We start from the raw sequence: 24,479 nt of genomic DNA, 5'->3' as shown, positions 1-24,479 counted from the left end.
CTGACAGGTAAATGGATGCAATTTGAGACCATACTCATAAGTACACTCATAAATAAATCAGATTTACATGTGTAAACATTGTATTGTCTCCCTAGTGTAAAAAAATGAAAGTAAGTAAGATCCAAAGTATACAATAGCTATTGTGAAAATGAAAGAGGAAGAAATTATTCAAAAAGAAAGAGCAACTGAGATGGGAGAAAGGAGAAACAGGAAAGGATTATATACATAATTATACTACTAATCTGTTAGTTCATCAATAAGAACAGACTCTGCTCTCATTCTTGGATGATTTTTTTTCATGCCTATATCTTGTGATCTGAGCAATTACTCTGAAGATAATGATATGCGATATATTAACCATTTTTAATCTATTATATTGTTATGAAATTTGGTATAATTTCTACTTTTTTCATTTTAAAATTAAAAAAATTTTTTAAAAGAAAAAGAAATGCAGTCAAGCAAAGACCTATACAAAAAGGCTATCCTGCTTCGCATTAGAGCCAAGTCACGGTTAGATCCAGAACATCAAAGTGATACTGACAGCTGGGTTCACAGCCATTCTTTGGCAGCATCTTTGCTTATCAAGTTTTATTTCCCAGCCAAGTACATTACATTACCAACCTAGAAAGTGAACTAATCCACCATGGGCCCACCAGCTTCCTCACAGCGGTAACTAGGGCGAGGTGGCAGCCGCTGCAGTGGCCCCATGCATCCCTAGCTGGACCACGCCACTGACCCAGGAGCCAGGGCCCTCTATCGGCAGCCCTGGGGGTAGCCAGGCCTGTTCCTAGCGATGAAACACCGAGTGACTCACCCGGAATTAAATGACACCTTGAGGTCTAATGATTCCAAACAGTCTGTGTGAAGTATGATCCTGGGCTTACTCAAAATGCTGGTGTTATTTACTTTTGTGTTCTCATTCAGCACTCGTGGGCAATTTGGTTGAGTCAAAAGTGAACTTCCTATTAACAGGCAGAACTAATATTCTTAGGAAATGACCAACCAAAGGAGAGACACCGCCCCAGTTTTAAAAAATAGTTTCTTCAAATTAGTATCAAAGTTATGAGAAAAAAGTAAAAAAGTTTATTGGACTTTGTTACATTACTTTACACGTTAGTACTGATTTTATTTTGAATTATGATGCAAAGTAGAGACTCGGGGCACCGAAATTCTTTGAAGTTTGAACCTTTAGTGCTCTTACTGTAGCTCTTCTGGTGTTGAGGCAAGTGGAGAACCTGCTTTACTCGGGCCAGATCAAGACCCACACCTGCCTACCTCACAAATCCTTCAAATCCTTTGCAGCTTCCGCTCTGTGTGTAAACCGGCCACAATCACTGGTATCAGAAAAGCAGTTTCAACAATTCACAGCAGGCCCTGCCTCCCTACTCCCCACCGCCTGCACTCCAGCGGAGACTGTTCCTCTTCATTCTGTAAGAACACCTCAAATCCAACTTCCAGCAGCTCTGGAACATTCCCAGCCTCATATTAGCCCACACCGAGATTAGCAGCTACTGTAAACAGTGCCTGATGTGGGCTAACCACTCTGTGAAACAGCTCTATTTAAAACCTTATGTATAAGGTGCTAATACTAAGCAAGCAGAGGCAGAGAATCTGGCCGGGATCATAGAGCACAGTATACACTGGGTATCAGCTGACCAGCTTAACAGCTAGAAAACTGCAGAACTGGGCTGCCGCCTTCATCTCTGTATCACAACCCGGCTTCTTCCTGCTTCCATCTCAGGGGAGCTACCATTTCCTTGAATACTAAACCAGATCCACCAAAGAAATCAGCTTCTCCTCCATAACTAACCAACTGCCAGTGTTAAAAGTCTACTTAGCGGGGCTGGGGATTCAGCTCAGCGGCATAAGCACCTGCCTTGCAAGCAGGCAGTTGTGAGTTCGATCCCCGGTACCGATAAAAAGGAAAAAGACAAAAAAAACAAGTCTACTTAGCAAGTTGCTCCCTGGTATCAAATCTCATGGGTTGTCCCAGTAGCTCTCTAAATCCAACCACTTTCTAGCGGCCAGTGACTAAAGACATTACATTATCTGCTCATGTCACTCTGAATACTCTTCCTGCCACGCTCAACACAAGGTCTAAGTTCTCACGAGGGCAGAAGGGCACAAAGCCCTCCCCACTCAGGCCGCAGATCCTTCCCCCATTCCAGCTCGATGGAACGTCCTTTCCCATCTCCCTGACTTTAGCATCCGACTCTGGCCACCCTGCAGCGTGTAATCTCGCTCTCCCACTTCTCTCTCAGCAGCCTCCCGTGACAGCTCCTGGTTTAGCCAGCACTTTCTCCAGAAGTCCAGCAGGACACCCTCTATCCGGGTACTTCACTTGAGTTCTCTGCAGTTTTGGTATGATGGCACTAATTTACTGGATTACAAACACCCAAGAGCTCACTTTCACTTCCCTTAAACCCAAGCCCAAATGAAAGAGCTACGTGTACCCAGTCTATCATGGATGGGGTGTCTATCCATGCCGCAGAATCTACAGGGCCTGGCACAGAGAAAGCAGTGAATCGCTGCAACGGGTTTTCACTCTACCTCCTTTACTATTTTGGTTCTTGTGAGACAGGGTCTCACTCCGCGGTCCGGGTGGCCTCGCTCCTAAGTGCCGAGGTTACAGGTGCACAAGTGCACCGCTTCTCCTCCTCTATCTGCTGTCTCAGATGTTTCCTGTCAGTGCTTACCTGTCTTTTAGCCACCAAAGTCTCACCTGGGGAGGATCCGTAAGGTGAGTTTTAAATGAGTTCAAGGCTAGGTTCACTGGTCAGGTCATCAGTTTGGTTTTTTTCTTTTGGTACCAGGGATCGAACTCACCTCGCGCTTGCCAGGCAGGCGCTTATGCCACTGAGCTAAACCCCCAGCTCCAGGTCATAAGTTTTTAGAAGGAAGAGGAGCATCCTGGCTAGATACCAAATAAACTGTGACTGACCAAAAATAACAAATGGCTGCTATGTCAGAAAGCTGTTAAAGAAAGGGCTTTAAAAGCTTAATATCTTTCTATTTTAATCAAATACCTTTAGTGCAAATATAATAAATTTACATGCACTTTACTTTTACATACTCATAACAAGAAGATTACATATACACTGCAGTGTTTTCCCAACTGAATCTTCATTTTAATCAAACCTACAAAGCATGTATTGAAATTAATATATATGGCAACGCCACAGACTTGTATCAAGCAGCATCAATGCTGTAATATAAAAAAGTAAAGAAACTCAAGATGCAGAAGCAGTAGCCTTCTCAGCAACCACTCTTCTGAGGAAGGACTTCCTCACGCAGCCCTCGCCCGAGAAACACACTGCTACACCTCTAAGAGTTACTCACTGAGCAGTGCGCTTATATTACAGACCTTCACAGAGGAAAATGTCATATAAATGCATTATTTTTTGCTTTGTAAGGAGACTTCAATAGAAATATATTAACCATAGCTTCAAATATCCAACATTCTTCTTCTAGTATTTTAAATCAAAGCTGTAAGAACCTGTAGGTCTTTATAAAGAACTTTCCTCACAGCACAGCTGTAGTTCACTTTGACACATAAAAATGTTCTCTTTGTGCTATAGCCTTACAAATAAACATAATATACATAGAAACGAGAAGTTCAGATTCTGCACTGAACGTTATTCAATCTTGCCTTTTGCTATTAACCTGAATACAGGCAAACTGGCAAAGCATTCACTTAGTGGTTTAGTTGAAGCAAAGTTAAAAGGACATGAATTTTCAGCAAAGGTGACCTTTATGAGCTTCGGCAGCATCCTTGGCACCAGAAGTTTAGCTGAAGTCCCGATTGGTGAGGATAATTGGAGCAATGAGGGTCCAGGCGTACAGGAGGAGGCACACCCAGCTGGAACTAATCTTGACCCACACAGCTGACCACCTGCTGGACACGGGCTGGAACGTGGCATTGGGGCTAGAAAGAAAGAGCAGCAAGTAAAGGAACCTCACCAGGTGTGTCACCACACACCTGTAATCCCAGCACCTGGCAGGCTGAGCCAGGAGGATCACTGTTGTAAGTTCAAGGCCAGCCTGAACTGCACAGTGAGACCCTGTCTCAAAAAAACCAAAACAGGCTGAGCGGCACAGCCCCTGCCTGACAAGTGCAACATCCTGAGTATGATTTCCAGTACCATAAAATAAGAGTGAACAGATTCTGTGGTCAGGACAGTGGCTAAAGACTTCAAGGCAGTGCAAGGGCTAAGCGGTCCTCCCCGAGTTTTGTCGGTGCCACCTACTTGTACCAGCTGGTGAAGGTCATCATGATGTACAAGGAAGCCAAGGCGAACATCAGGTGGCAGGTGCAGTAGCTGTATTGCACACCCTCTTTCTCATTGTCCACAACCCGCCGAGGCTGCCCGTCCTCTTCATAAGTTGTATCACCAAGGATCACACTGTCACTCCCGGAGAGGGTCAGCTTCTTCACCTGGGCGTTGCTGGAAGTGCGGATGCTGGAAAGTGATCCCAAGGAAGATAAATCAGGAAGGAACCATGAAAAAACGCTGCCTTTGGCTGTAAACTTGGGCTATTTTGAGTGCCCCTGCTTTGGGTACAGAAGCTTTCTGAAGGCTCCACTTTAAGTTCTTGAGCTGCTGCGTTTTCCACACCCCTTGCAACCCTCCCTACTGAGCTACATCCGTTTCCCTTATTCATTCATTCATTAGCACTGAGGACTGAACCCAGAGTGTCTGCATTTTGCTACATTTTCAGCTTTTTTTTTTTAATTATATGGCAGAAAGGGTCCCACTAAACTAAGTTGCCTCAGCTAGACTTGAATTTGTGATCCACCTGCCTCAACCTCCTAGAGTCCTGGAATTATAGGCATGTGCTGCAAGGCTTAGTTTTTTTTAAAAAGCAGGTCTAAATATGTATCCAGGCTGACCCTGAACTCACAAACCTCCTGCCATAGCTTCCTGAGTGGTAGTATTACAGGCATGCACGACCTTGCTGAGCTCTGCCTTCCTCCTATTACAAGAACAGTATTCACAGGAGTTACTACTCAGTGGCTCATTCTGAAGCATACTATGTGCAAATTATCTGCTACCATGACTGGTGAATGTGAACAGCTGCCTCTTCTCCACTGGGAATGTGCCAGCCTCCTCCCAGCTAACACTCATCTCAGCCGCATCCTCTGGGAAACCTTCCCTAACATCACGCCTCACTAGGCTTCTAATAGCCTCCTCCCACCTCCTGCAGCTGCCCAGCACCCTTCTGCTCCTGGTCATCCTGTGTTGTTTGTTTTTCAAAGAACTCCTTAATAGTACTTATAGTCAGCGAAGCAATTCTGGACACTCCCTACAAACGAGTTATATGACCAAGTGAAAGAACACGTGCAAATAAAAGGACAAACTACATGATCAAAAGAAAAAGTGCTTAACAAAACCCAATACCCCTTTCAAGATAAAAACCCTCATCTAGATCAAGAAAAGGGCAAGGATCCCAAAGAAGTATTAGCAGATGACTTGATCTTATACATAGAAAATCCAATAGGACATATACACATAAACTATTAGAACCAATAAATTAAGTTCCCCAAGATTGCAGAATACAAGATCAATATATAAAAAGCAATACAAGCGGGGCTGGGGATTTAGCTCAGCGGCATAAGCACCTGCCTTGCAAGCAGGCAGTCGTGAGTTCGATCTCTGGTACCGATAAAAACGAAAAACACACACACACACAAAAAAGCAATCCAAGCATGGTAGCACATGCCTGTAATCCCAGAACTTGGGAGGCTGAGGCAGGAGAACTGCACAAGTTCAATCAACCAGTCTGGGGTATGTAGTGAGATGAAGGCCCATGGGAACTACACAGTGAGACTTTGTCTCAAAAAAAACAACAACAACAACAACAACAATTGTATTTCTATACTCTAGAAATAAACTAAAAATTTTAAGACAATCTGGGCATGGAGGCACACTCCTGTAATCCCAGCATTCAGGAGGCTGAGGCAGGAGGATCACTGCAAATTCGAGATAAGCCTGGGTTACAAAGTGAGCCCAAGGCCAGCCTGAACTGCCTCAAAAAATTTCATTTGAATGATCTGAATCATGATTTCATTTACAATACCATGAAAAAAGAATACAATAGTTAAGAAGTTTAAGATCCATACAAAATAATTATAAACCACAAAAAAAAAAAAAGAAGACCTACCTAAATGAGAGAGCTCAATGTCCTGAGTTCAATCTCAAGTACCACAAAAAAAGTAAACTTTTTAAAATTTATGAATCAACTGATTTCTGACAAGGATGCCGGGACAATTTAATGAGGGATAGCATAGCTTTTTTCATCAAATAATGCAGAACATCTTACTATCTACAGGTAGAAGAATGTTGGACCTCCTACCTCAACCTATACATAAAAACAATAAAAAGACAATTTTTTTTTCCTTCTTGAGACTGGATCTCACTATGTAGCTCAGGCTGGGCTTGAACTCACTTTGTAGCCCAGGCTGGCTTGAAACTTGCAGCATTCTCCTGACTCACCAGCCCAAGTGCTAGGATTACAGGCATGCACCACCACACCTGGCAAAGACAATCCAGTTTAAAAACAGGCCATAAATGTAAACAGACATTTCTTTACATAAAATATATGAATGATCAATAATTACATGAAAAGATGCCCATCATCATTAGTCATTAGAGAAATAATCAAAACCATAAGGAAAATGCTATGTATCACACCCTCTAGTATGGTTATAACAAAAAGAGACACTGTAATGGTTAGGAGATGACAGAGCTAGAGAACTCAAGCACTGCTAAATGTACAAATAAATGCAGCCACTCTAGAAACACTCTGGCAGCTCCTCAAAAGTTAAAGCACTAACCATGTAACTCATGAATTACTGACTATATATTCAACAGAACTAAAAACAAACAGCCAAGTCAAACAAGTTGGCACATGTCTGTAACCCCAGCACTCTGGGAAGCTGAGGCAGAAGAATCAGTAGTTCAAGCCCAGCCTGAGTAACTAAACTTAGTGAGACCTTGTCTCAAAACAAAAAGAAAAAAAGGGCTGAGCATATAGCTTAGTGTAAAAACCCTGGGTTCAATTCTCCTTCCCGATACTCCCAATACAACTACATGAAAAATGTGCACACAAATATTAATAGCTGCATTTTTCACAAAAACCCCAAATGTCTATTGACTGATAAATAGGTAAAACAAAATTTGGTACACCTACAAAATGGAAACAGCATTTCCAAAAACAGAAAAAAAAAAAAAACACCAGAAAGGAATTAGTACTGAAACGTACCACAACATGAATGAACCTTAAAAATACTCAGTGCAAAAAGCCAGTCAAAGGCCACAGATTGCATGATTCCATGCACAGTCACACACCATATAGGATCCTCAGCTGAGCTCAGGACGCCTGTGTGGCTGGCACTTCCGTCTCGGTTTATGTAAGGTCAGTCCACAATGTTCATGCAACAACACATCACCCAGGGATGCATTCCTCATAAAGCACCGTTAAGCCTATTTATGAAATGGTCTACTAGAAAAATCTACAGACACACAAAGGAGATCAGTGGCTGCCAGAAGCAGGCAAGCGAAGGACAGGCAGTGGCTGCTAGTGCTAGTGGGTTCTTTCTCCAAACAGCAGAGTTTTGTGTGTGTGGCAGTGGGTCAAACCCAGGCCCGATGCTAGCAGCACTACTCAACTACACGCCCACTCAAAAGTGTTTCAAAACGGCCATGAGGCTTGTGCAATCCTGTGACCACGTTAAAAAGTTAGTGAACTATGTTACTTGAGGAGGACGGATTTTATAGTGTAAGAATTCTATAGCATATACTGGGTGCGGCGACCCATGCCTGTAAGCCCAGCACTCAGGGGGCTGAGGCAGGAGAATCGCTGTGAGCGCTAGGCCAGCCGGCCTACATAAGCGAGTTCAAGTCCAGCCTGTACTACAGAGCAAGATGCTGTCTCAAAAAAGCCAAAAAATTAACTAATTCAATCATTAATTTAAAAAACTGTTAGGCCAAAAGCAAAGCAGTCAGGGACAACAAAGAAACAAATAACCATACCTCTGTGCCAGTAAAACTTTATTTACAAAATAGGAAGACAAGCCAAGGGGCTGTAGTTTGCCAATTCTTGTTCTAAGCAATTTTTTGAGACACAGGGTCTCAGACATAGTACGCAAGTGCTCTGAGCTACATTCCCAGCAGCACCCTTCACGTTATGCTTTTTTTTTTAATCAGTGATCGAACTCATGACTGCCTGCTTGCAAGGCAGGTGCTTACACCGCTGAGCTAAATCCCCAGCCCACTTTATGCTTTTTTTAAAAAACTTGTTTTAGTTTTTGAGGCTCTCACTATGTAGCTTAGGCTGTCCTTAAACTAGTGGTTCTCCTGCCTCAGCCTCCTGAGACCTGGTATTATAGGTGTGTGCCACCATCCCCAGCTCCTTCCGTTTTGAAACTAGACCTCTGTGAAATTGCCCGGATTAGCCTCAAACTTAAACTCCTCCTGCCTCAGCCTCTAAGCAATTGGGACTACAGACATGTACTTCTGCACCTGGCCTAAGCAATCTTTTAAAAATTTAAATCTATATTCATTATGTGGTAAGCCATCCAAATACAATGATAAATTTATGTATCAGAAAGTATGTATACATACATTGTATGTTCCTATTTTAAAATTATGTATCAAGTGATATAGCATGATGCAAGTACAATTACATATAAAATTATATCTGCAGAGATACAAACAATTAACAAAGGAAAATAATCTAAAATATGATGCACCAAAATGTTACTTGTGGGGGAAGCAGATGTGGACACCGTCTCTTTTTTTTTGGTACCGGGGATCGAACTCTCAACCTTGTGCTTGCCAAGCAGGTGCTTATGCCAGTGAGCTAAATCTCCGGCCCCAAAATTACAAATTCATCTCCTTATTTTATACATATCTTCTCTTATTTTACAAATGTACATAAACCTGTCCTTGACAATTCTGGTTATTTCTTAGTTTAAATGACTAAAGTAGAGCCCCGCATGGTGCTACACATCTGTAATCCCAGCACTCTGGAGGCTAAGGGAGGAACACCATTATGAGGCGAAGGCCAGCCTGAGCTACATAGTGAGACCCTGTCTCAAAAGCCAGAAAAATAAATCAATAAATAAATATTTAAAGTAATATCTGCCATTATATAGAAAGCATCAATCACAATGAGTGGGAAGATGGGTATTAATGGGTAACATGCTGCATCTGGGGTTTCTGATTAATTGGAAACTTTATATATTCATATACATATATACGTAATTCTACAGTTCAATTATTTATTGCAATCAGAAATTAAAGACTTTTAGAATCGTTTTCACACTGCTAGTCATCAGACACAGGGCTATAAGCATGCCAGGCAAAGTCTTCACCACTAACCTGCACCTCCAACTCCAAGATTTTTTCTCTAAAGAGATAACCCACTTGATTTTGAGAGCCACTCTTCTGGCTTATAGAGGGTCAAGTGAAGATTTTATCCTCCTATAAAAAGGAGAAGGCATCTCTTCATGAGTGGGAGGGATTATCTGATGAGATGATTTTCTGAACTGTAAGGAAATATATCGAGCTGAGTAAATCAGACGAATAAAAGACCTTTCATTAGACAGCCTCGATGTTTCACTCCTCACACTGGTTTCAAAAGCAGAACAGCTTCTCCTTGACTCCATAATTTTCACATGAGTGTTATACTAAGTTCCTTTTAACTTACCTAGAATACACAAGGCAGACAAAAAAGACAAGCATTCCCAAAATGTTCTTGGCGTTCAGGAAGTTCTCTGAAGTTGGAGCTGAGGTGGGGACCGCAGCAGTTGTGTTTGCAGGAGCCATGGTCGGCGCAGCTATGTGTGTGAGGATTTTCAGCAGGCTGGGGTTGCAGGCCTCGTCTGAAAGGGGAATTGCACAGCCGTAGTGACAGCTCCTCTGCACTAAGGAGGGTCTGAGGCTGCCTGCAGACCACTCAGTCCACAAGTGTGTGTGCTGTGCTGAGAAAACCTGAAACTCAGCAGCTGGTAACATGCTTATGTCACAACTCGTCATTAAATTTTAGAAACAAAAAAGAAATAACATTTTCTGTCAGATTTTACAAATGTCGATTGTGACAGTATTGGCTTTTATGGTTTAAAGCAGCGGTGGTGAACCTACGGCACAAGTGCCACAGTGGGCTGTGTCACTGAAAGCTCTAAAAGATTCACCATCACTGGTTTAAAGGACCAATCTTTTTAGTTTTATAGTTCCAAAGCTTTCTGCAGGAGCTTACTCCTGATTTCCTTTCAACATAGTTACTTAATAAAAATTATGCTGGGGTAGAGTGTATGCAATTCTTGTTTACCTTTAAAAAAGATCATAGCATATCCTATTGAGAAATAATCCTATAGTAACTATAAAAGGAGATTTTCTCCAGCTACTTGTTAGAACCTGTGACATCTAAGTAAAATTCAATTAAAATAACACTACAAAAGGCCAAAACAAGGCCACCTGTGTCCAGTGTTTGTTGTACTCTAAAAAAATAGCTTCGTTATATGTGTATTATAGCAAACCTGCAACGTGGCTTAATAAATGTGTTTTTTTTATCCTTTTTCCCTAACTGATACGTTAAGTGACCTAATTGATATGTTGAGCAATACTCTCCTCTGTAAAGAATTGCAAGAATCTCACCTAACTGATATGTTAACCATTGTTGCCCTCTACAAACTACAGAAGTTGTGCTAAAACAAGCTAACAAGGGTTGTTAATCACTGTTAGGAGCCTCTATTCTCCGCTAAAGAGATAAAGAAAACTAGGATGGCCCACTAATTTACACTTGTTTGAAGTAACCTGCTTGTGTGCAGAGAGATTTGCCTATGAGTTTAACCCTTTACCTGACCTTGATTCCCTTCCCAGAAAGAAAAAATATAACCGCCATTTTCTGTTCTGTATGGCGCCTTATTGCCTCCCTCTCCCCTTACCTATCTATCTAGGCTAGGCCATAAAGAATTTGGGTTTCTGATGACCTCTTCCCGACCCGGTGATGATCTGTCATAAAATGAGCCTGCCCCAATTTTAAGAACTGTTTAGCTTCAAAGAAATTACCAGGAAATACTATGGCCCAAACCCCAATCAGTGCTTTCCTTTTGTTCTGTATGCATCAAATGAGTTAGATATCAGATCTTTGTAAAACTTAAGTTTCAGCTTCTTGTAACTCTTGACCCCTTTGCACCCACTAGTGAAAACGAGCTGCCCTGGGATAATTAACTCTCCACTTTCTTCTCCAAATATTGCTGCAGATGTGCCACTCCGAGATAATGTCAGTCTGTAGGATGGGAATAATTTAAAAAGCACCAGGAACTCCCAAGATTGTCAGAGCTAAGTGGACAACAATACAAGTTTGATGGCTCTGCAGGTTTCTTTGTCCTCCCCCGCAACCCCCTTTCCTCCAGCCTCTTTTTAAAGTCCTCCCTTCAGTCTCTGGGGCACAGTCTCCAAATTGACCTGTCGCCAGGCCTGAAAATAAAGCCTTTGCTACCTAAATTTTCGGTCTCTTGCTTCCTTGGATTTTATACCGGGGCCAAGTTATAATGGTGTTCTTGACTAGTACAACTCAGTCCTGGCTTCACAAAACCTGGACTCTCTAAAGGACTGTGGTTCTTCAGGCTGCCAGCCACAAGTAATTAAGAAGAGATATGAGGAATGAAACAGTATCTACAGACCTTCGGTAAGCGCTATATATTCATGTGTAATTTCTATTCGTTTCACATTTGTTCTGACTCTAGTTTTGGGAGCCCCCAAAGGAACATTTCTCCACCTTCACCGAATGAGTGAGAACGACACTCCCTTACCAGGTTCGTTGGTCATGGCCGACCACGTGAGGTACTGGATGTACAAAGTGATGACAGAGGACTGCAGGAGGCCAGAACGCGGCTGGTGTTCCTATGGAGTCAAAAGGAAAACAACGCCATGGGAATCCCAAGGGCTGGCTTTCTCACAGCCAATGTAATTCCCTGGGATTCGCTCATCTGGGAGTAACACAGAACCTTCCGATTGTGCTTGAGAGCTGAAAAGACGGCAAGTACTCCTTGAATATGAGTTAGCCTGCAACACTTTATGATGAAAGATCTACTACTGAGTTCCAAGGCCTGAGTTCATACCCCTGCAAATGCCTGCGTATGACACAGAGGGGCGGATTCTCTAGTCCCCTGATGTAACAGAAAGTCCAAACTTGGCTCTACCATCATCTATCTAGGTGACTGAGTTTTTCCACTTTTAAAAGGTGAGATGGTATCTAGATATTACATCTACAACTCTAGGAATGTTTCAAAGTCTTGTATTTACTTACTGATGCTGGTGATCAAACCCAGGGACTTACCCAGTTTAGGCCTGCATTCTCCCACTAAGCTACTACAGCTATACATAGTACTTATAAAATGCAACACAAAAGCAGGCACTTTGCTTTTAAATTAAAATCAGCCATTTTTTTGCAAGCTTAACTCCCCTAAAGTATCTTGGCTAATTCCTCCTAAGAATCTCTCATAATTTAAACATTTCTTAAGAACTATACATTTTCAAGTTACCAAGCTTCTTTAATCACAGTGAAATTAGTTCTGATACAGCATATTTATTAAGTTGCTAGGTATGAAGAGACTATCATAAAATGGGAAAAATATTTAAGTGGATAAACACAGACATAAATTCACTAAAAGGCTACACAGGTTTAAGCTCAGCATTATTTAAAATCCTTTCACAGAGGAAGCAGAAGAAAATAAGCCTACCTGAACTTTGGAGTGGATTGATATAACAGAAACCACAATGCAAAGGATCACATTGATGCTGATGAAGAACTTGTTTTCCGTGCAGTCATCTGGTTTGGTGTAGTATGCGCAGAGCAGCCCAACAAAGACGATTGACAAGATGTAACATAAGCTTGTTAAAGAAAGTAAAACTGGAAAAAGGGAAACCAGTATGAATGTCCACAATTCTAATGAATTTTTACATGTCACACCAATTTCCTTCTATATCAAAATGAAGAGGCATTAATTCACTTTTACGGTAGTTCATAATCTACAGCAAAATTGCTTAGGTGCCAAGGTTAAAATCTCAGGTTGTGGGTTGAGTGTGACGGTGCATATATGTAATCTCAGCACTCAGGAGGCTGAGACAGGAGCATCACCATGAGTTCAGGACCAGCCTGGATTACAGATTGAGTTCAAAGTCAGCCTGATGTATATAAGACCCTGTCTCAAAAAAAATAAGACAAGAAAAAACACAACACAAAACAAATTCTCAGGTTTATTAATTTGGCTTAATGTTAAATTCTAAAATCCACCGAACAAGTGAATTCATTTCCTGGTTTACCTCATGCGGTTTCATGAACTGAATAACCAGGTATTTGATCACTACAGCTGGAGTAAATGGCTAACTATGTGCTAAATAATGTACATTGTAAACTTTCCTCAGCAACATAGTTGATTCCTGGGCCCCCAGATGACACAGTTCACAAGCTACATGCCAAGGATGCTGTCAAGAAGAAACAAAACATGCATCTTTTTCAGACAATTTTTCCTCCACAGCCACTGCCTACCTGAACATGTTTCCCATCACAAATAATGGCACTATGTGGCTTGCTTGCTATTTAGAAATGTCTACCAAAATGCTCTTTTCCATTCACAAGGATCATCAACAGTTAGCTGTAAAGCTCTAAAATTAGAAACCATGAAACATACAGAACACTAAGTTAGCTTGTGCTCATCTCAAAGCACAGACTTACCTGAGAAAATCAGTTTCTACATTATGTATTTCAGTGAATGTTTACTGCTTTTTTCAACTAAATATACAAGGTTTCTTTACTGAAAAAGAACTGGGAATGCAGTTCAGTGTGAAGGCCCTGGATTCATTCCTCAATAATAAACAAAACAAAAGAAGTAGAAGAGTTTAGAGATTCCCAGCTCAAATGAAAGACAAAAACTAAAATAGTACTTCAAACAATTTAAGTGATCAAGAATAGAATAAAGGTTAAGCACATTATAGTAAACTGTGTCATGGAATACCAAGGAATTACATGGAATGGAATCCCTTGCAACTGTTAAATGAATACACGCCTATACACAAATATTCATCATATAGAAAGTGAAAAGAATAAATCATAAAATAATGCATAGTATGATCCTGTTTGCATTTAAACGCAAAAATATATGTGCATGTAAATACCCTGAGTTTGGTATCAGCAGCTATATCTAGAAAAGCGGGGGGGGGGGGGGCCTGTAGAGACGTAGAGAATTCCATGTTCTGTTCCTAAGAAACTTTTCTTTTATAGTACTGGGGATCAAACCCAGGGCTATGAAATAAGTATGCTACCTGTTAACTACATCCCCAGTCCTGTTCTTTACAAATTTCTACCATTTATGTTTATGGTAAAAATAGTTGTTTGTTTGTTTTTTTAAAAAGCTCTAAGTCTAAAGCTGGGTATGATATATGCCTATAATCCCAGCAGAGGCTGAGGCAGGAGGGCCAACATTTCAAAGCCAGCCTGAATGACATGGCAAATCCCTATCTCAAACACATACACACACACACAGACACAGACACAGACACACACGCATATACACACACACACACACAGCCAGAGCACAGTGGGACATTCCCCTACTCTCAGCCCTCTGGGAAGGTGAGACAAGAGGACTGCAAATTCAAGTTCAGCCTGGGCAACTTAACAACATACTGAGAACTTGTGTCAAAATAAAATAAAAAAGGGCTGGGGATATAGCTCAGTATGAAGGCCCTAAGTTTCATATCTAGTACTAAAAATAGGAAAAACAGGAATTTGATACACACACAAAAAGCATTTAAACATTCATGCCACTTGACGCGCTACTTACAGGAATTTAGCCTATGGAAATAATCAGAAATGTGCTCATTCTAGGAATTCATTGCTATACTGTAAGTCCCAATACATACACAAGTTTTTTTTTTAAGTTTGAAAGCAGTCAGACAGGGCTGAGTACAGCTCAGCGGTACACCACTTGCACAGCATGTATGAAGCCCTGAGTTTAGACGCCACCCTGCACAATGTATTTTCAAAAAACCAACCATTTTACATATAACGACTTGGTTTATCCTTTTTTATATTCAAAAGACACACCGGTACATACAGAAAACAGACAACAAAAAACCAGACTAATACGTTAACATAAGCAGTAGTTATGGTATGTCAGGGTTATGGGAGAATTTCATTTTTGATACTCAGGGCCCTGCACATGGTAAGCATTCATTCACTCTACCAGTGACCTATACCCAAACTTAAAAATGTTTCCTTTTGTGATCTTCTGCTTTCCAAGCTCCTGACATACGACTATCTACTATAATAGGGGAGGAGAGAAGGGGTGAGGAATTCTAACTTTTTGATTTACTGTTTTTGGTTATCATACTTTTTTGGAGACAGTCTCATTCTCAAGCCTCAGACTCAGTGAGCCTCCTGCCTCAGCCTCTCAAGTACTAAAAATATAGGACTGTCCCCTGCACCCAGCTTCAACCTTTATATTTAAAATGAAGTGCAAAAAAAAAAAAGAAGAAAAAAAAAAAGGAAAAAAAATGAAGTACGGCTCAGTCTTTATCCCTAGTACAGTCCCTTCCCATCATTAAATAAGCTAAAAGTACTACTCTAAACTTAGAAATTTTAAGTATCCTTTTCCCATCAGAACACTTTTAAAAGAAGTGTAAGATCACACTCTGAATAAAGCAGTGAAGGGCTGTCATCCAAATCTCCCTGAAGTATGTGGGCATGTATCCCGTATGTAGAACCTATCTGAATTCCCTGACCATGAAAACAAGGTTGTCAAAACCAGAATTAATCTTTTTGTTTGTTTGTTTGTTTGTACCAAGAATTGAACTCAAGTCCTAGAACTTGACAGGCAGGTGTTTACGCCACTGAGCTATATCCCCGGCCACAGAATTAATCTTAAAATAATAAATATTAAGTGGGAGAATTTAATGATTTGAAATATCTGTGCTACTCCCTTTCATCGATATATGTAATTCACAACTGGTTCAACTAGAAAATTAGTTTTTAGAAAGGCAATTCTACTACAGTGAGTTTACATCTTACAATTAAATTACTGGCGATTTTACTATACACCCCTCTCATGTAGCACCATGGTTCCCGCGGCCGGTTTAGCACCTACCAGTGTACCAGACTCTGGGGTTTCCTTCTTCCTTATTTTTCATACATCTTTCATTCAAAGAGTGAGCCATGTCTACCAAGAGTACCAGCTGGATGAGGATGAAGAGAGCGGCCCCGACCAGGCCAATGACAAACCAGACTACAAACAAAGAAGAAGGTAATTCTTCACCATAGGAATAACACGAAAGAACATAAAATGTTTTAACATTTGAAGCAGATTTTAATTCAGCAGTAGAGCAAAACTATGACAATTCCAAACTCAAAGGCATTTTCTGAGGAGTGTTCTGTTGGATTTCAGCCCTTTTAAAATTGGTTCTAAGCTGGCTCAACCTAAGTCTATGACCTGTCCTTCCAGATAGCTCTGGAAGCCTTCTTTACTTTGCAGGGGATGGGGAGGGTCACAATGGAAATCTCAGCTCTCACTCAAAGGCATGTTAAAGAAGCAGGTTCAAACAGAGATAATGGAAAATAGAACACACAGGAATTACAAGTCCTTATACTGACAAGCTCTCTGATTAACTTTGTCTACTGAGATAAATTATTAAAATATTAGGAAAAGATTAACACGCAGTTTCAGAAAAGCTAAGAAATGACATGAATATATCCTATACTTAAATCTACATTCTCCATTAGTACCAAGTCATATAACTGGATACCATCCCATTTAATAGCCAGTTTGCAAAATCGCCAATGGAAATGTAGATCTAAGTTAAACATCTGTAGAATTTGTACATCTTATAGTTCATCTCTCAGTTATGAGCCATACCTGAGGTGAAGCCGCCCTCAGGGATGTAGAAAGATCCAACCATGATACCAACAATGACAGCAATTTTGAAGAACCAAAACCTATTAAAATGTAAAAATGCATGGATGAAATGCTAATTTTACATCTTTACATTGAGAAAAATGAATTTATACAGATAAAAATAAAGCCTTAACAGCAATGCCAGCAGGAAGAGAGGGGGTTGTCAAAAGAATTAAGATGTGTTGTGGACATGAACCAACTCCTTACAGTGAATATAATCATTATTCACTGCAAACATGTACTCATAAAGGTAACCCCAACCTAACTGTTCAGGCTTATTTCTTCACTTGACTTGAAAATACTTCACTAAATACCTCACACACAGGATGACGTTGGCATAGAAATCCAGTCATTTACATTCATAATAAAAGAAGTAAATTTAACAATCTCCCTACCTTCATTACTTGAAGGTAAGAATTATTCTAAAATTATGAGAAATTCTAACAATGTTAACTACCAAATCCTCTTCTTATACAGGATATAAATCTTTGTCCACAGTCACAAGTTCAATATTAGCAAAGCAGAACCAAACTTCCAGTCCATAATCTTTAATAATTGCCTTGTTTTAAAATTATTAGAAAAAGGTTTGTGCTGTTGTTTGATCACTTTTGTGTCTAGATTTTATAACTTGAACAACTAGTTCTGAGATATCCACTTGCAATGTATTAACTAGTTTTAATTTCCTTCTTTTTCTTGTTTGAAACTCTGCATTATTTCTATTCTTTTTTTACTTTTTAAAGATAAAAAAATTTGATTTTATTAGTATATTTGTAGTACATAATGATTATGATTCTCACAGGGAGCTGGAATATGCATGTAATACATCTTAATTCTTTTTTTGTACTTTATCTCCTACCCTTCCTCTGCCTCCCTGCCACCAGCTGTCTGTCCCTCTACCCATTCGCCACAGCTCTATTTTCATTATTTTTCCATCTCCTTTCCCTCCCTCCACCTTTTATTGCCCCATCCATTTGGAAAAGATCTCCCTACTTCCTCCCTTTCTTCTATTTTGTGTGTGGCCCCCTCAATATACATAGGTCTCCTCGTACAAGAGCCACCATGCAGTATTTAAGCTTCTGTGTCTCACTTATTTCACTCAACATTATAGTCTCAAGTTGCATCAATTTTCCTACAAATGACTTAAATTTATCTTCCTTTATGACAGCACAGTACTCCATTTTGTGTAGATACATTTTCTGCATCATTCATCTGCTGATAGGTATATATACTGTTCCCCAAATTTAGCTATTATAAATTGTGCTGCTATAAACATGGGTATACATGTATTTCTGTAATATGATGTCTTTAACTCTTCCAGGAAGACCTAGAAAAGGAGTAACTGGGTCAAACAAATTTCTGTTTTTAGTTCTTTTGCTGAAGCTTTTTTTTTTTTTTGTACCAGGGATAGAACTCAGGACCTTGCACTTGTGCCATTGAGCTAAACCACCTGCCTATTTTTAGTTCTTTTGAGGAATTGCCACACTGATTTCCACAATGTTTATACTACTTTATATTCTCACCAACAATGGAGAGATATATGTTGTTCTCTCCTGCAGCCCCGCCAGCATTTGTTATTTGATTTCTTGATGACAGCCATTCTTTCTGGAGTAAGATGGAATTCAATGCGGTTTTAAAATTTGCACTTCTCTAATGGTCAGAGATGCTGGGCCTTTTTCCATGTACTTTTTGGCAATCTGTACTTCTAAGATATGTCTATTTATTTCAGTTGTCCAGTTTTTAACTGGGTCTTTTATTTTGGCAGGTCTAAATTTTTTTTAGTTCTTTATATGTTCTTGCTGTTATTCCTCTGCCCAAGAATACCTGACAAGTTTTCTCTCATTCTGTAGGTTGTCTCTTCACTCTACTGGTTGTTTCCTTTGCTTTTTAATTTGATATGATCCCATTTGTTGATTCTCTGTATTATTTTTTGTGCCACTGGGGTTCTATTTAGAAAGTCCTTGCCTACGCCTATGTCTTCAAGAGTTTTACCTATTTCATCTTCCAGCAGATTGTTTCTGTTTCAACATTTAGATCCTTGATCCATTCTCATTTTAGTTTAGTGCATAATGAGATATATGGGTCTGACTAACCTTCTCCACATGGGTATACAATGTTCCCAGCACCATTTATTTAATAACTGCCTTGTATGGCAAAATAAAATGCTATCAAGTTTTGAAGGTGGAAGACCTGGCTTCATTCAAGCTCCATCCTCACTAGCAGAGATCTTAAGCAATGCATCTAACTCTTCTTTACTACATCTATTAAGGGTGAATATAATACATACAAAGTTTACAAAACTCTTTTCAGTCTACAAATGTAGTATCTTGCATAGTGTCTGAAGATGTTCAATAAAAATCTAGATACCAGAAGCAAAAGTATTGTTGTTCTTTTTTTTTGGTCTTTTTCCTTTTTATCAGTACTAGGGATCGAACTCACAACTGCCTGCTTGCAAGGCAGGTGCTTATGCCACTGAGCTAAATCCCCAGCCCCGAAGCAAAAGTATTAAAAAAAAAAAAAAAAGACAAGAAGACTCCCTATCCCCTATATCAGTGGTAACGAACCTTTTAGACCTTCCAATGATACAAACAGCCTGTTGCAGCACAAGTGCCACAGGTTCACCACTTCGCTATTTGTTACAGGGCTCTAACTGAAAATGACACCAGGTGTGATGGTACATGTCTGCAATTCCCAGCACTCAGGGGGCTGAGAAGGCCAACCGGGTTAGCCAGGACCACCCTAAACTACATAGTGAGACCCTTCACTCCTCCCCCCAAAAAAAGAAAGAAAATGGCACTAGCTGGACGAGGTGGGGCATGTCTGTAACCCCAGCACTTGCGAGGATGAGTCAGGAGGATTGCCGTGACTTTGAGGCCAGCCTGGGCTACATAATGAGTTCATGACCGGCCTGAATTACACTGCAAGACCTCGTCTCAAAAAGAAAAAAGAAAACAAACAAAGAAACAAAAATGTGACAATTTAAGATAGGTAGAAAGAAGACAAGGAAATCATAACTAACAATTGTACTTTGTAAGCAGACTGTAACTTGCAATTTTCAAGACACTGCTCAAGGTCATAAAATTGACTCATTTAAGAAAGCCAGTTATAGGGGCTTGGCTCGCAGATAAGGACAGCCCCGATGTCAACAGTAGGGAGATAATGAGACCTGGGGAAAGTGAACTCTGAATCCTTTGCAGGTGTGGCCAGGTTTAGGTTCCACTTTCTAAGGTTTGGGTAGCATTTCCTAACCTAACAAGAGGCTCTCAAGAGAAATCTAAACAATAGGTTGTATCTGTACAGAAAGTGAGCAGGTCCTGGCAAAGGAAGTTCCAGAAGGCCTCAAGCCAAAGAAGGAGTCTTGAGAGATTGGGTGAAGGACACCTCAGTGACGAAGGTCAGGCACCTGGAGGCTCAACAAAGGACTTGTTGGACTGATAGGATTTTTCTTGCCCACGAACAAGTTATCCATATCTCTGTTTGTTGTATTTATACTGATAATTTAGGCAAGCCTGTAATTTTTGGAGTATAAAAGCCCTAAACTGGGAGACCCTTTGCCAATCCATTCAGCACCCCTCCCACCCCCGTTAAACAACCAGTGGGCTATTTGCTTTTGCTTTAAAATAAAAGCTACTTTCTGTGTTCGCTCTATAATGATTATTTTGCTCAGTGCGTGCTGTACTATCTTTGCTAGCAAACCCTACTTAAGTCTCTTGCTGGTGAATCCTAAAACTTATTTTTCTGCAATGGGAATCACCAAGCCTGGTACAGTGGGGTGGGTTAACTTTGGGAAAACTCAGAAACTCAGCCCAGTGACAATTTCACATGGGTAATAGACCAGATTTATATGTGGGCCACTGGTACACATTATTTCATTGCTTCTAAGTGAATGGCAACATAAACTGCTGAGGCGAAGTGGATGTACAAATAATTAAGAAGTATTCTGTACATGCACCAACTCCTCATGATAAAGGTGAGCATTATGTACTGCAAATATATACTAATAAAAATAATTTAAAAAGTTAACTGCTGAAGAAGAGTCACACTATACTATATGCAATTAATAAGCAATCTTACGTACCCATTGTGTATTGCTGCTCTGGGATCTTTACTTGTTTTCACGTTAAACATAAGTAAAGAGAAAGCAAAGAAAAAGATGGCCAGCGCAAAGTTGATCCGATACACAGCTTTAAAACCAACCATCACATCACAATCTTTATCAGCCTTTACATCAGTTGCCTCAATTTTAAATCCCCCTTCACAGAATCCGGGAATCTAGGAAGAAAAACAATTTCAATGCCATGGGAATTCCCACATTTGTCAGAGATTCACTCTCACTACAGGAAGACTTGACTTTATAAACTGACTACTTTAGCAACAGCAAGCACTTTTCTCTTTGATTTCTAACAGCCTTGTTACCAAACAGTATAAACAGCTTCTGTTCAAAACTTAAGCGTCTTCCTTTAGCTTTCATGCTAATGAACTTATCTTAAACTCCCCATGAGACTTTCCAATTACAACAGACCTCTTTCTGTCCAATGGTGAAGGACTAGCTTAAAGCTTTTAGGAAAAGAAAATGTCTTGGGATCACTGCCTACACCATCCCTTAATATTAGGGATTGAACCAAGAGAGCACAAAGCTATATCCCAAGGGCTTTTTAAAATTTTATCTTGAAAAAATAAATACAATACAATAAAATACAATTTTATCTTGAGACAAAATCTTGTCAAATTGCCCAAGTTGAACTTGAATTTGTGACCCACTTGTCTCAGCTTCCTGAGTTGCTGTGACTACAGGCTTGTACCACAGAATCCAGCTTTGGGATTCCTTTTAAATTCTTTTTTGCTCTTGAACAGCTATTTCTAAGATGACAACATGTAATCTATTAACTAGTGATTTCTTACTGTTTATTTTTTTTTTGAAACCCTGTATTACTTGTCCCCTTTTACTGTTTTGTTTTGTTTTTTCTTTCTTTAAATAAAATTTTTTTTAAAAGTTAAAAAAATTCTTTTTTGCTCCTGGACATGGTGGCACACATCTGTAATCCCAGCATTACGGAGGCTGAGGCAGGAGTATCCGAGTTTGAGGCCATCTGGGGTTACGTAGCATATTAAAGGGCCAATCTGGACCACAGAAAAAAATCTGTTTTCTCTGGGCTGTTAGAAAGTTACCAACCAAATATTGTAAAACCTAAAAAAATAACCAGTATACCAACAGCACTGTTGCTTCTACTTACTTTCTTCAGCTCAGTTTCCATCATTTCTGTTTGCATGATAATGGACATAATTGTGCCCAGAAAGAGAATTGCAGCATAGATGAATCGAGTCATAGAGGAATTCTTTTTGGGACAGCAACCACACATTAAGCACGATGCACTGCCACAGAGGCATGGAACCTGTAATGAGAACATCATGGGCGACGTGAGATCATCTTATTGCAAAGATACCGGCAAGTAGAAGATGAGGCAAACCAGGCTTTGACAACTTCAACGGAAAGAATTACGTGGCCAAAGGATGGGCTCAGAGTCAACATTATTTCTGCATTTTATTTTAGTAGGTTACACAATCTAACACAACTTTTCCTTTTATTTACTTATTTTTATTTTTTTGTTTTTGAGACAGGTCATATTATTTAGTTCAAGATGTTCTTGAGTTTTCTATGTAGCCCAGGTTGGCCTCAAATTCACAGTGATCCTCCTGCCTCAGCCTCCTGAATGCTGGAATTATAGGCATGCACCACCATAACTAGCTAACTCAATATTTGCATCAGTAAAATGGACTCAATAAAAGAATTTTCCTCCCTCAGACTTACTGCCCTTACTGTTTACTAAGCCTTGTTCCCAAAACTGGTGTTGCAACACAAAGCAATATTACATGGAAACCCTATTATGCCAGTATCTTTTTTTTTTTTTTTTTTTTGGTCTTTTTCGTTTTTACCGGTACCAGGGATCGAACTCACGACTGCCTGCTTGCAAGGCAGGCGCTTTTGCCGCTGAGCTAAATCCCCAGCCCCATGCCAGTATCTTATTGAAGGTTTCTGCATCTACGGTCATTACAGAGTTTGGCCTGTAACTCCTTTTCTTAGTTGTGTCCTTCTCTTGTTTTGGTACCAGGGTAATGTTTGCTTCCAGTAAAGAATTTAGGAGATTGCTTCTCTTTCAATTTCACTAAAAAGTTTGAGTAGTGGTGGTGTTAGGTCTTCTCTAAATTTGTTGTAGAATTCAGCAGTGAATCCGTAAGGGCCTGGGCTTTTCTTTGTTGGTAGGTTTTTAATTACATCTTCAATTTCATTAATTGATATTGATTTATTTAGAACATTTATGTCTTCTTGATTCAGTTTTGGTAGTTCATATGCATCTAGGAATCTATCCATTTTTTCCGCATTTTCCATCTTCTTAGAATACAAGTTTTCCAAATAGGCATACATGATTTGGATTTCTGCAGGGTCTGCTGTAATTTCACCCTTTTTATTTCTAATCGAGAGGATTTGAGTGTTTCCAATTCCTTCTTTATTGATAAAGTTTGTCAAATTCTTTTTCTCTACCAGGGAAGTTTTCTGCCACGACGTCTGTGAACATTGTTTTTTTTTTTAAGTATCATTTGTGCTACCTCCTGCTTTTTCATTCACTTCAGTCAATCGTACATTTTCTTCTTTGCCTCATCTAGCTGCTGCTGGATTGATTTCTCATGGTCTCTTGCCATTTTTCAGAAATCTTTCTTTTCCTGATCACTAACTACAAGCTTGTCTTCTGTATCTGAGATCCTGTCCTCACACTGGCTTCATCTGCTGTGAATACTTTCAATGGAATTTTTATTTTCCTCTGCTTGAATCTGCCTTATGGATCTTTTCTTTCCTATGCTGAGCATTCATGGCTTCCATAATCTTCTTAACCTTGTCTATTTTTTTTTTTGTCTGTATCTGCTCAAGCATCACTAAACATCATCTTTACTGGACACCACCTCTGCAGTTATTTGAGAAATTATTTCTGATTTGTTTTTTCCAGAGCCTCATTCAATTGCTTTTTTGTTATAACTTCAGAGAGATCAGGTGGGAGGCTTTCAGATTGTCCCACTTCATTGACCACTGAGTCTGCCTTTGGTGAACTGGATGTCTGGGATCGCACTTTGTCTTCTCATATTTTTTATTATTATTTTAATTCCTAGGGCGATGCTTATAAATTGCCTACGGTGAGTTGTAGTATTGCTAATATTTAGAACCCTTCAGTAATAACTATTTCACCAAGGTACCTTCCAGGTATAGCTGGTTTTTGGGTTTTGAGTCTTCGATTTGTTGGAGATGAGAAGTTGCTGCTTGTTTTGCCTAGTCCCTGGTTCTTCGGCACTGTGCCACAGTAATTTCTATGATCCTTAGTCAATCTCAGTCATGGATTATCAGGAAGATACTGGCTATAGTGATACCAACAGCATCAAACATAGGCTAGAAAATGACAAACTGAGCTAACTATTAATTTGCCACTTTTAACCATATGAACTAGATTTGTGGTTTTATAACAAAATCTAAAACAAA

At 39.9% G+C, this 24,479-nt stretch overlaps 1 protein-coding gene across 1 annotated transcript in view; it reads right to left on the bottom strand.

The window, feature by feature from the left end:
* Positions 1-2,998: 2,998 nt before the first annotated feature.
* Positions 2,999-24,479, bottom strand: part of Serinc3 (serine incorporator 3) — a 32,413-nt gene continuing 10,932 nt past the window's right edge. Inside the window, exons 2-10 of the mRNA XM_003467673.5 lie at positions 22,189-22,347; positions 21,033-21,226; positions 16,919-16,998; positions 16,154-16,291; positions 12,749-12,918; positions 11,819-11,909; positions 9,712-9,886; positions 4,248-4,460; positions 2,999-3,925 (exon numbers count right to left, since the gene is read on the bottom strand). Coding sequence (XP_003467721.1) covers positions 3,787-3,925; positions 4,248-4,460; positions 9,712-9,886; positions 11,819-11,909; positions 12,749-12,918; positions 16,154-16,291; positions 16,919-16,998; positions 21,033-21,226; positions 22,189-22,347 — 1,359 coding nt within the window. The 3' untranslated portion in view covers positions 2,999-3,786. The remainder of the gene's footprint in view (positions 3,926-4,247; positions 4,461-9,711; positions 9,887-11,818; positions 11,910-12,748; positions 12,919-16,153; positions 16,292-16,918; positions 16,999-21,032; positions 21,227-22,188; positions 22,348-24,479) is intronic.

This window comes from Cavia porcellus, unplaced genomic scaffold, assembly GCF_034190915.1.
Source record: "Cavia porcellus strain 051 isolate PalLab524CR breed Dunkin Hartley unplaced genomic scaffold, mCavPor4.1 scaffold_5, whole genome shotgun sequence".
Lineage (NCBI taxonomy): Eukaryota > Metazoa > Chordata > Mammalia > Rodentia > Caviidae > Cavia > Cavia porcellus.
Note: the sequence above shows the minus strand (reverse complement) of the source record. Positions and strands in the feature narration are given on the sequence as shown.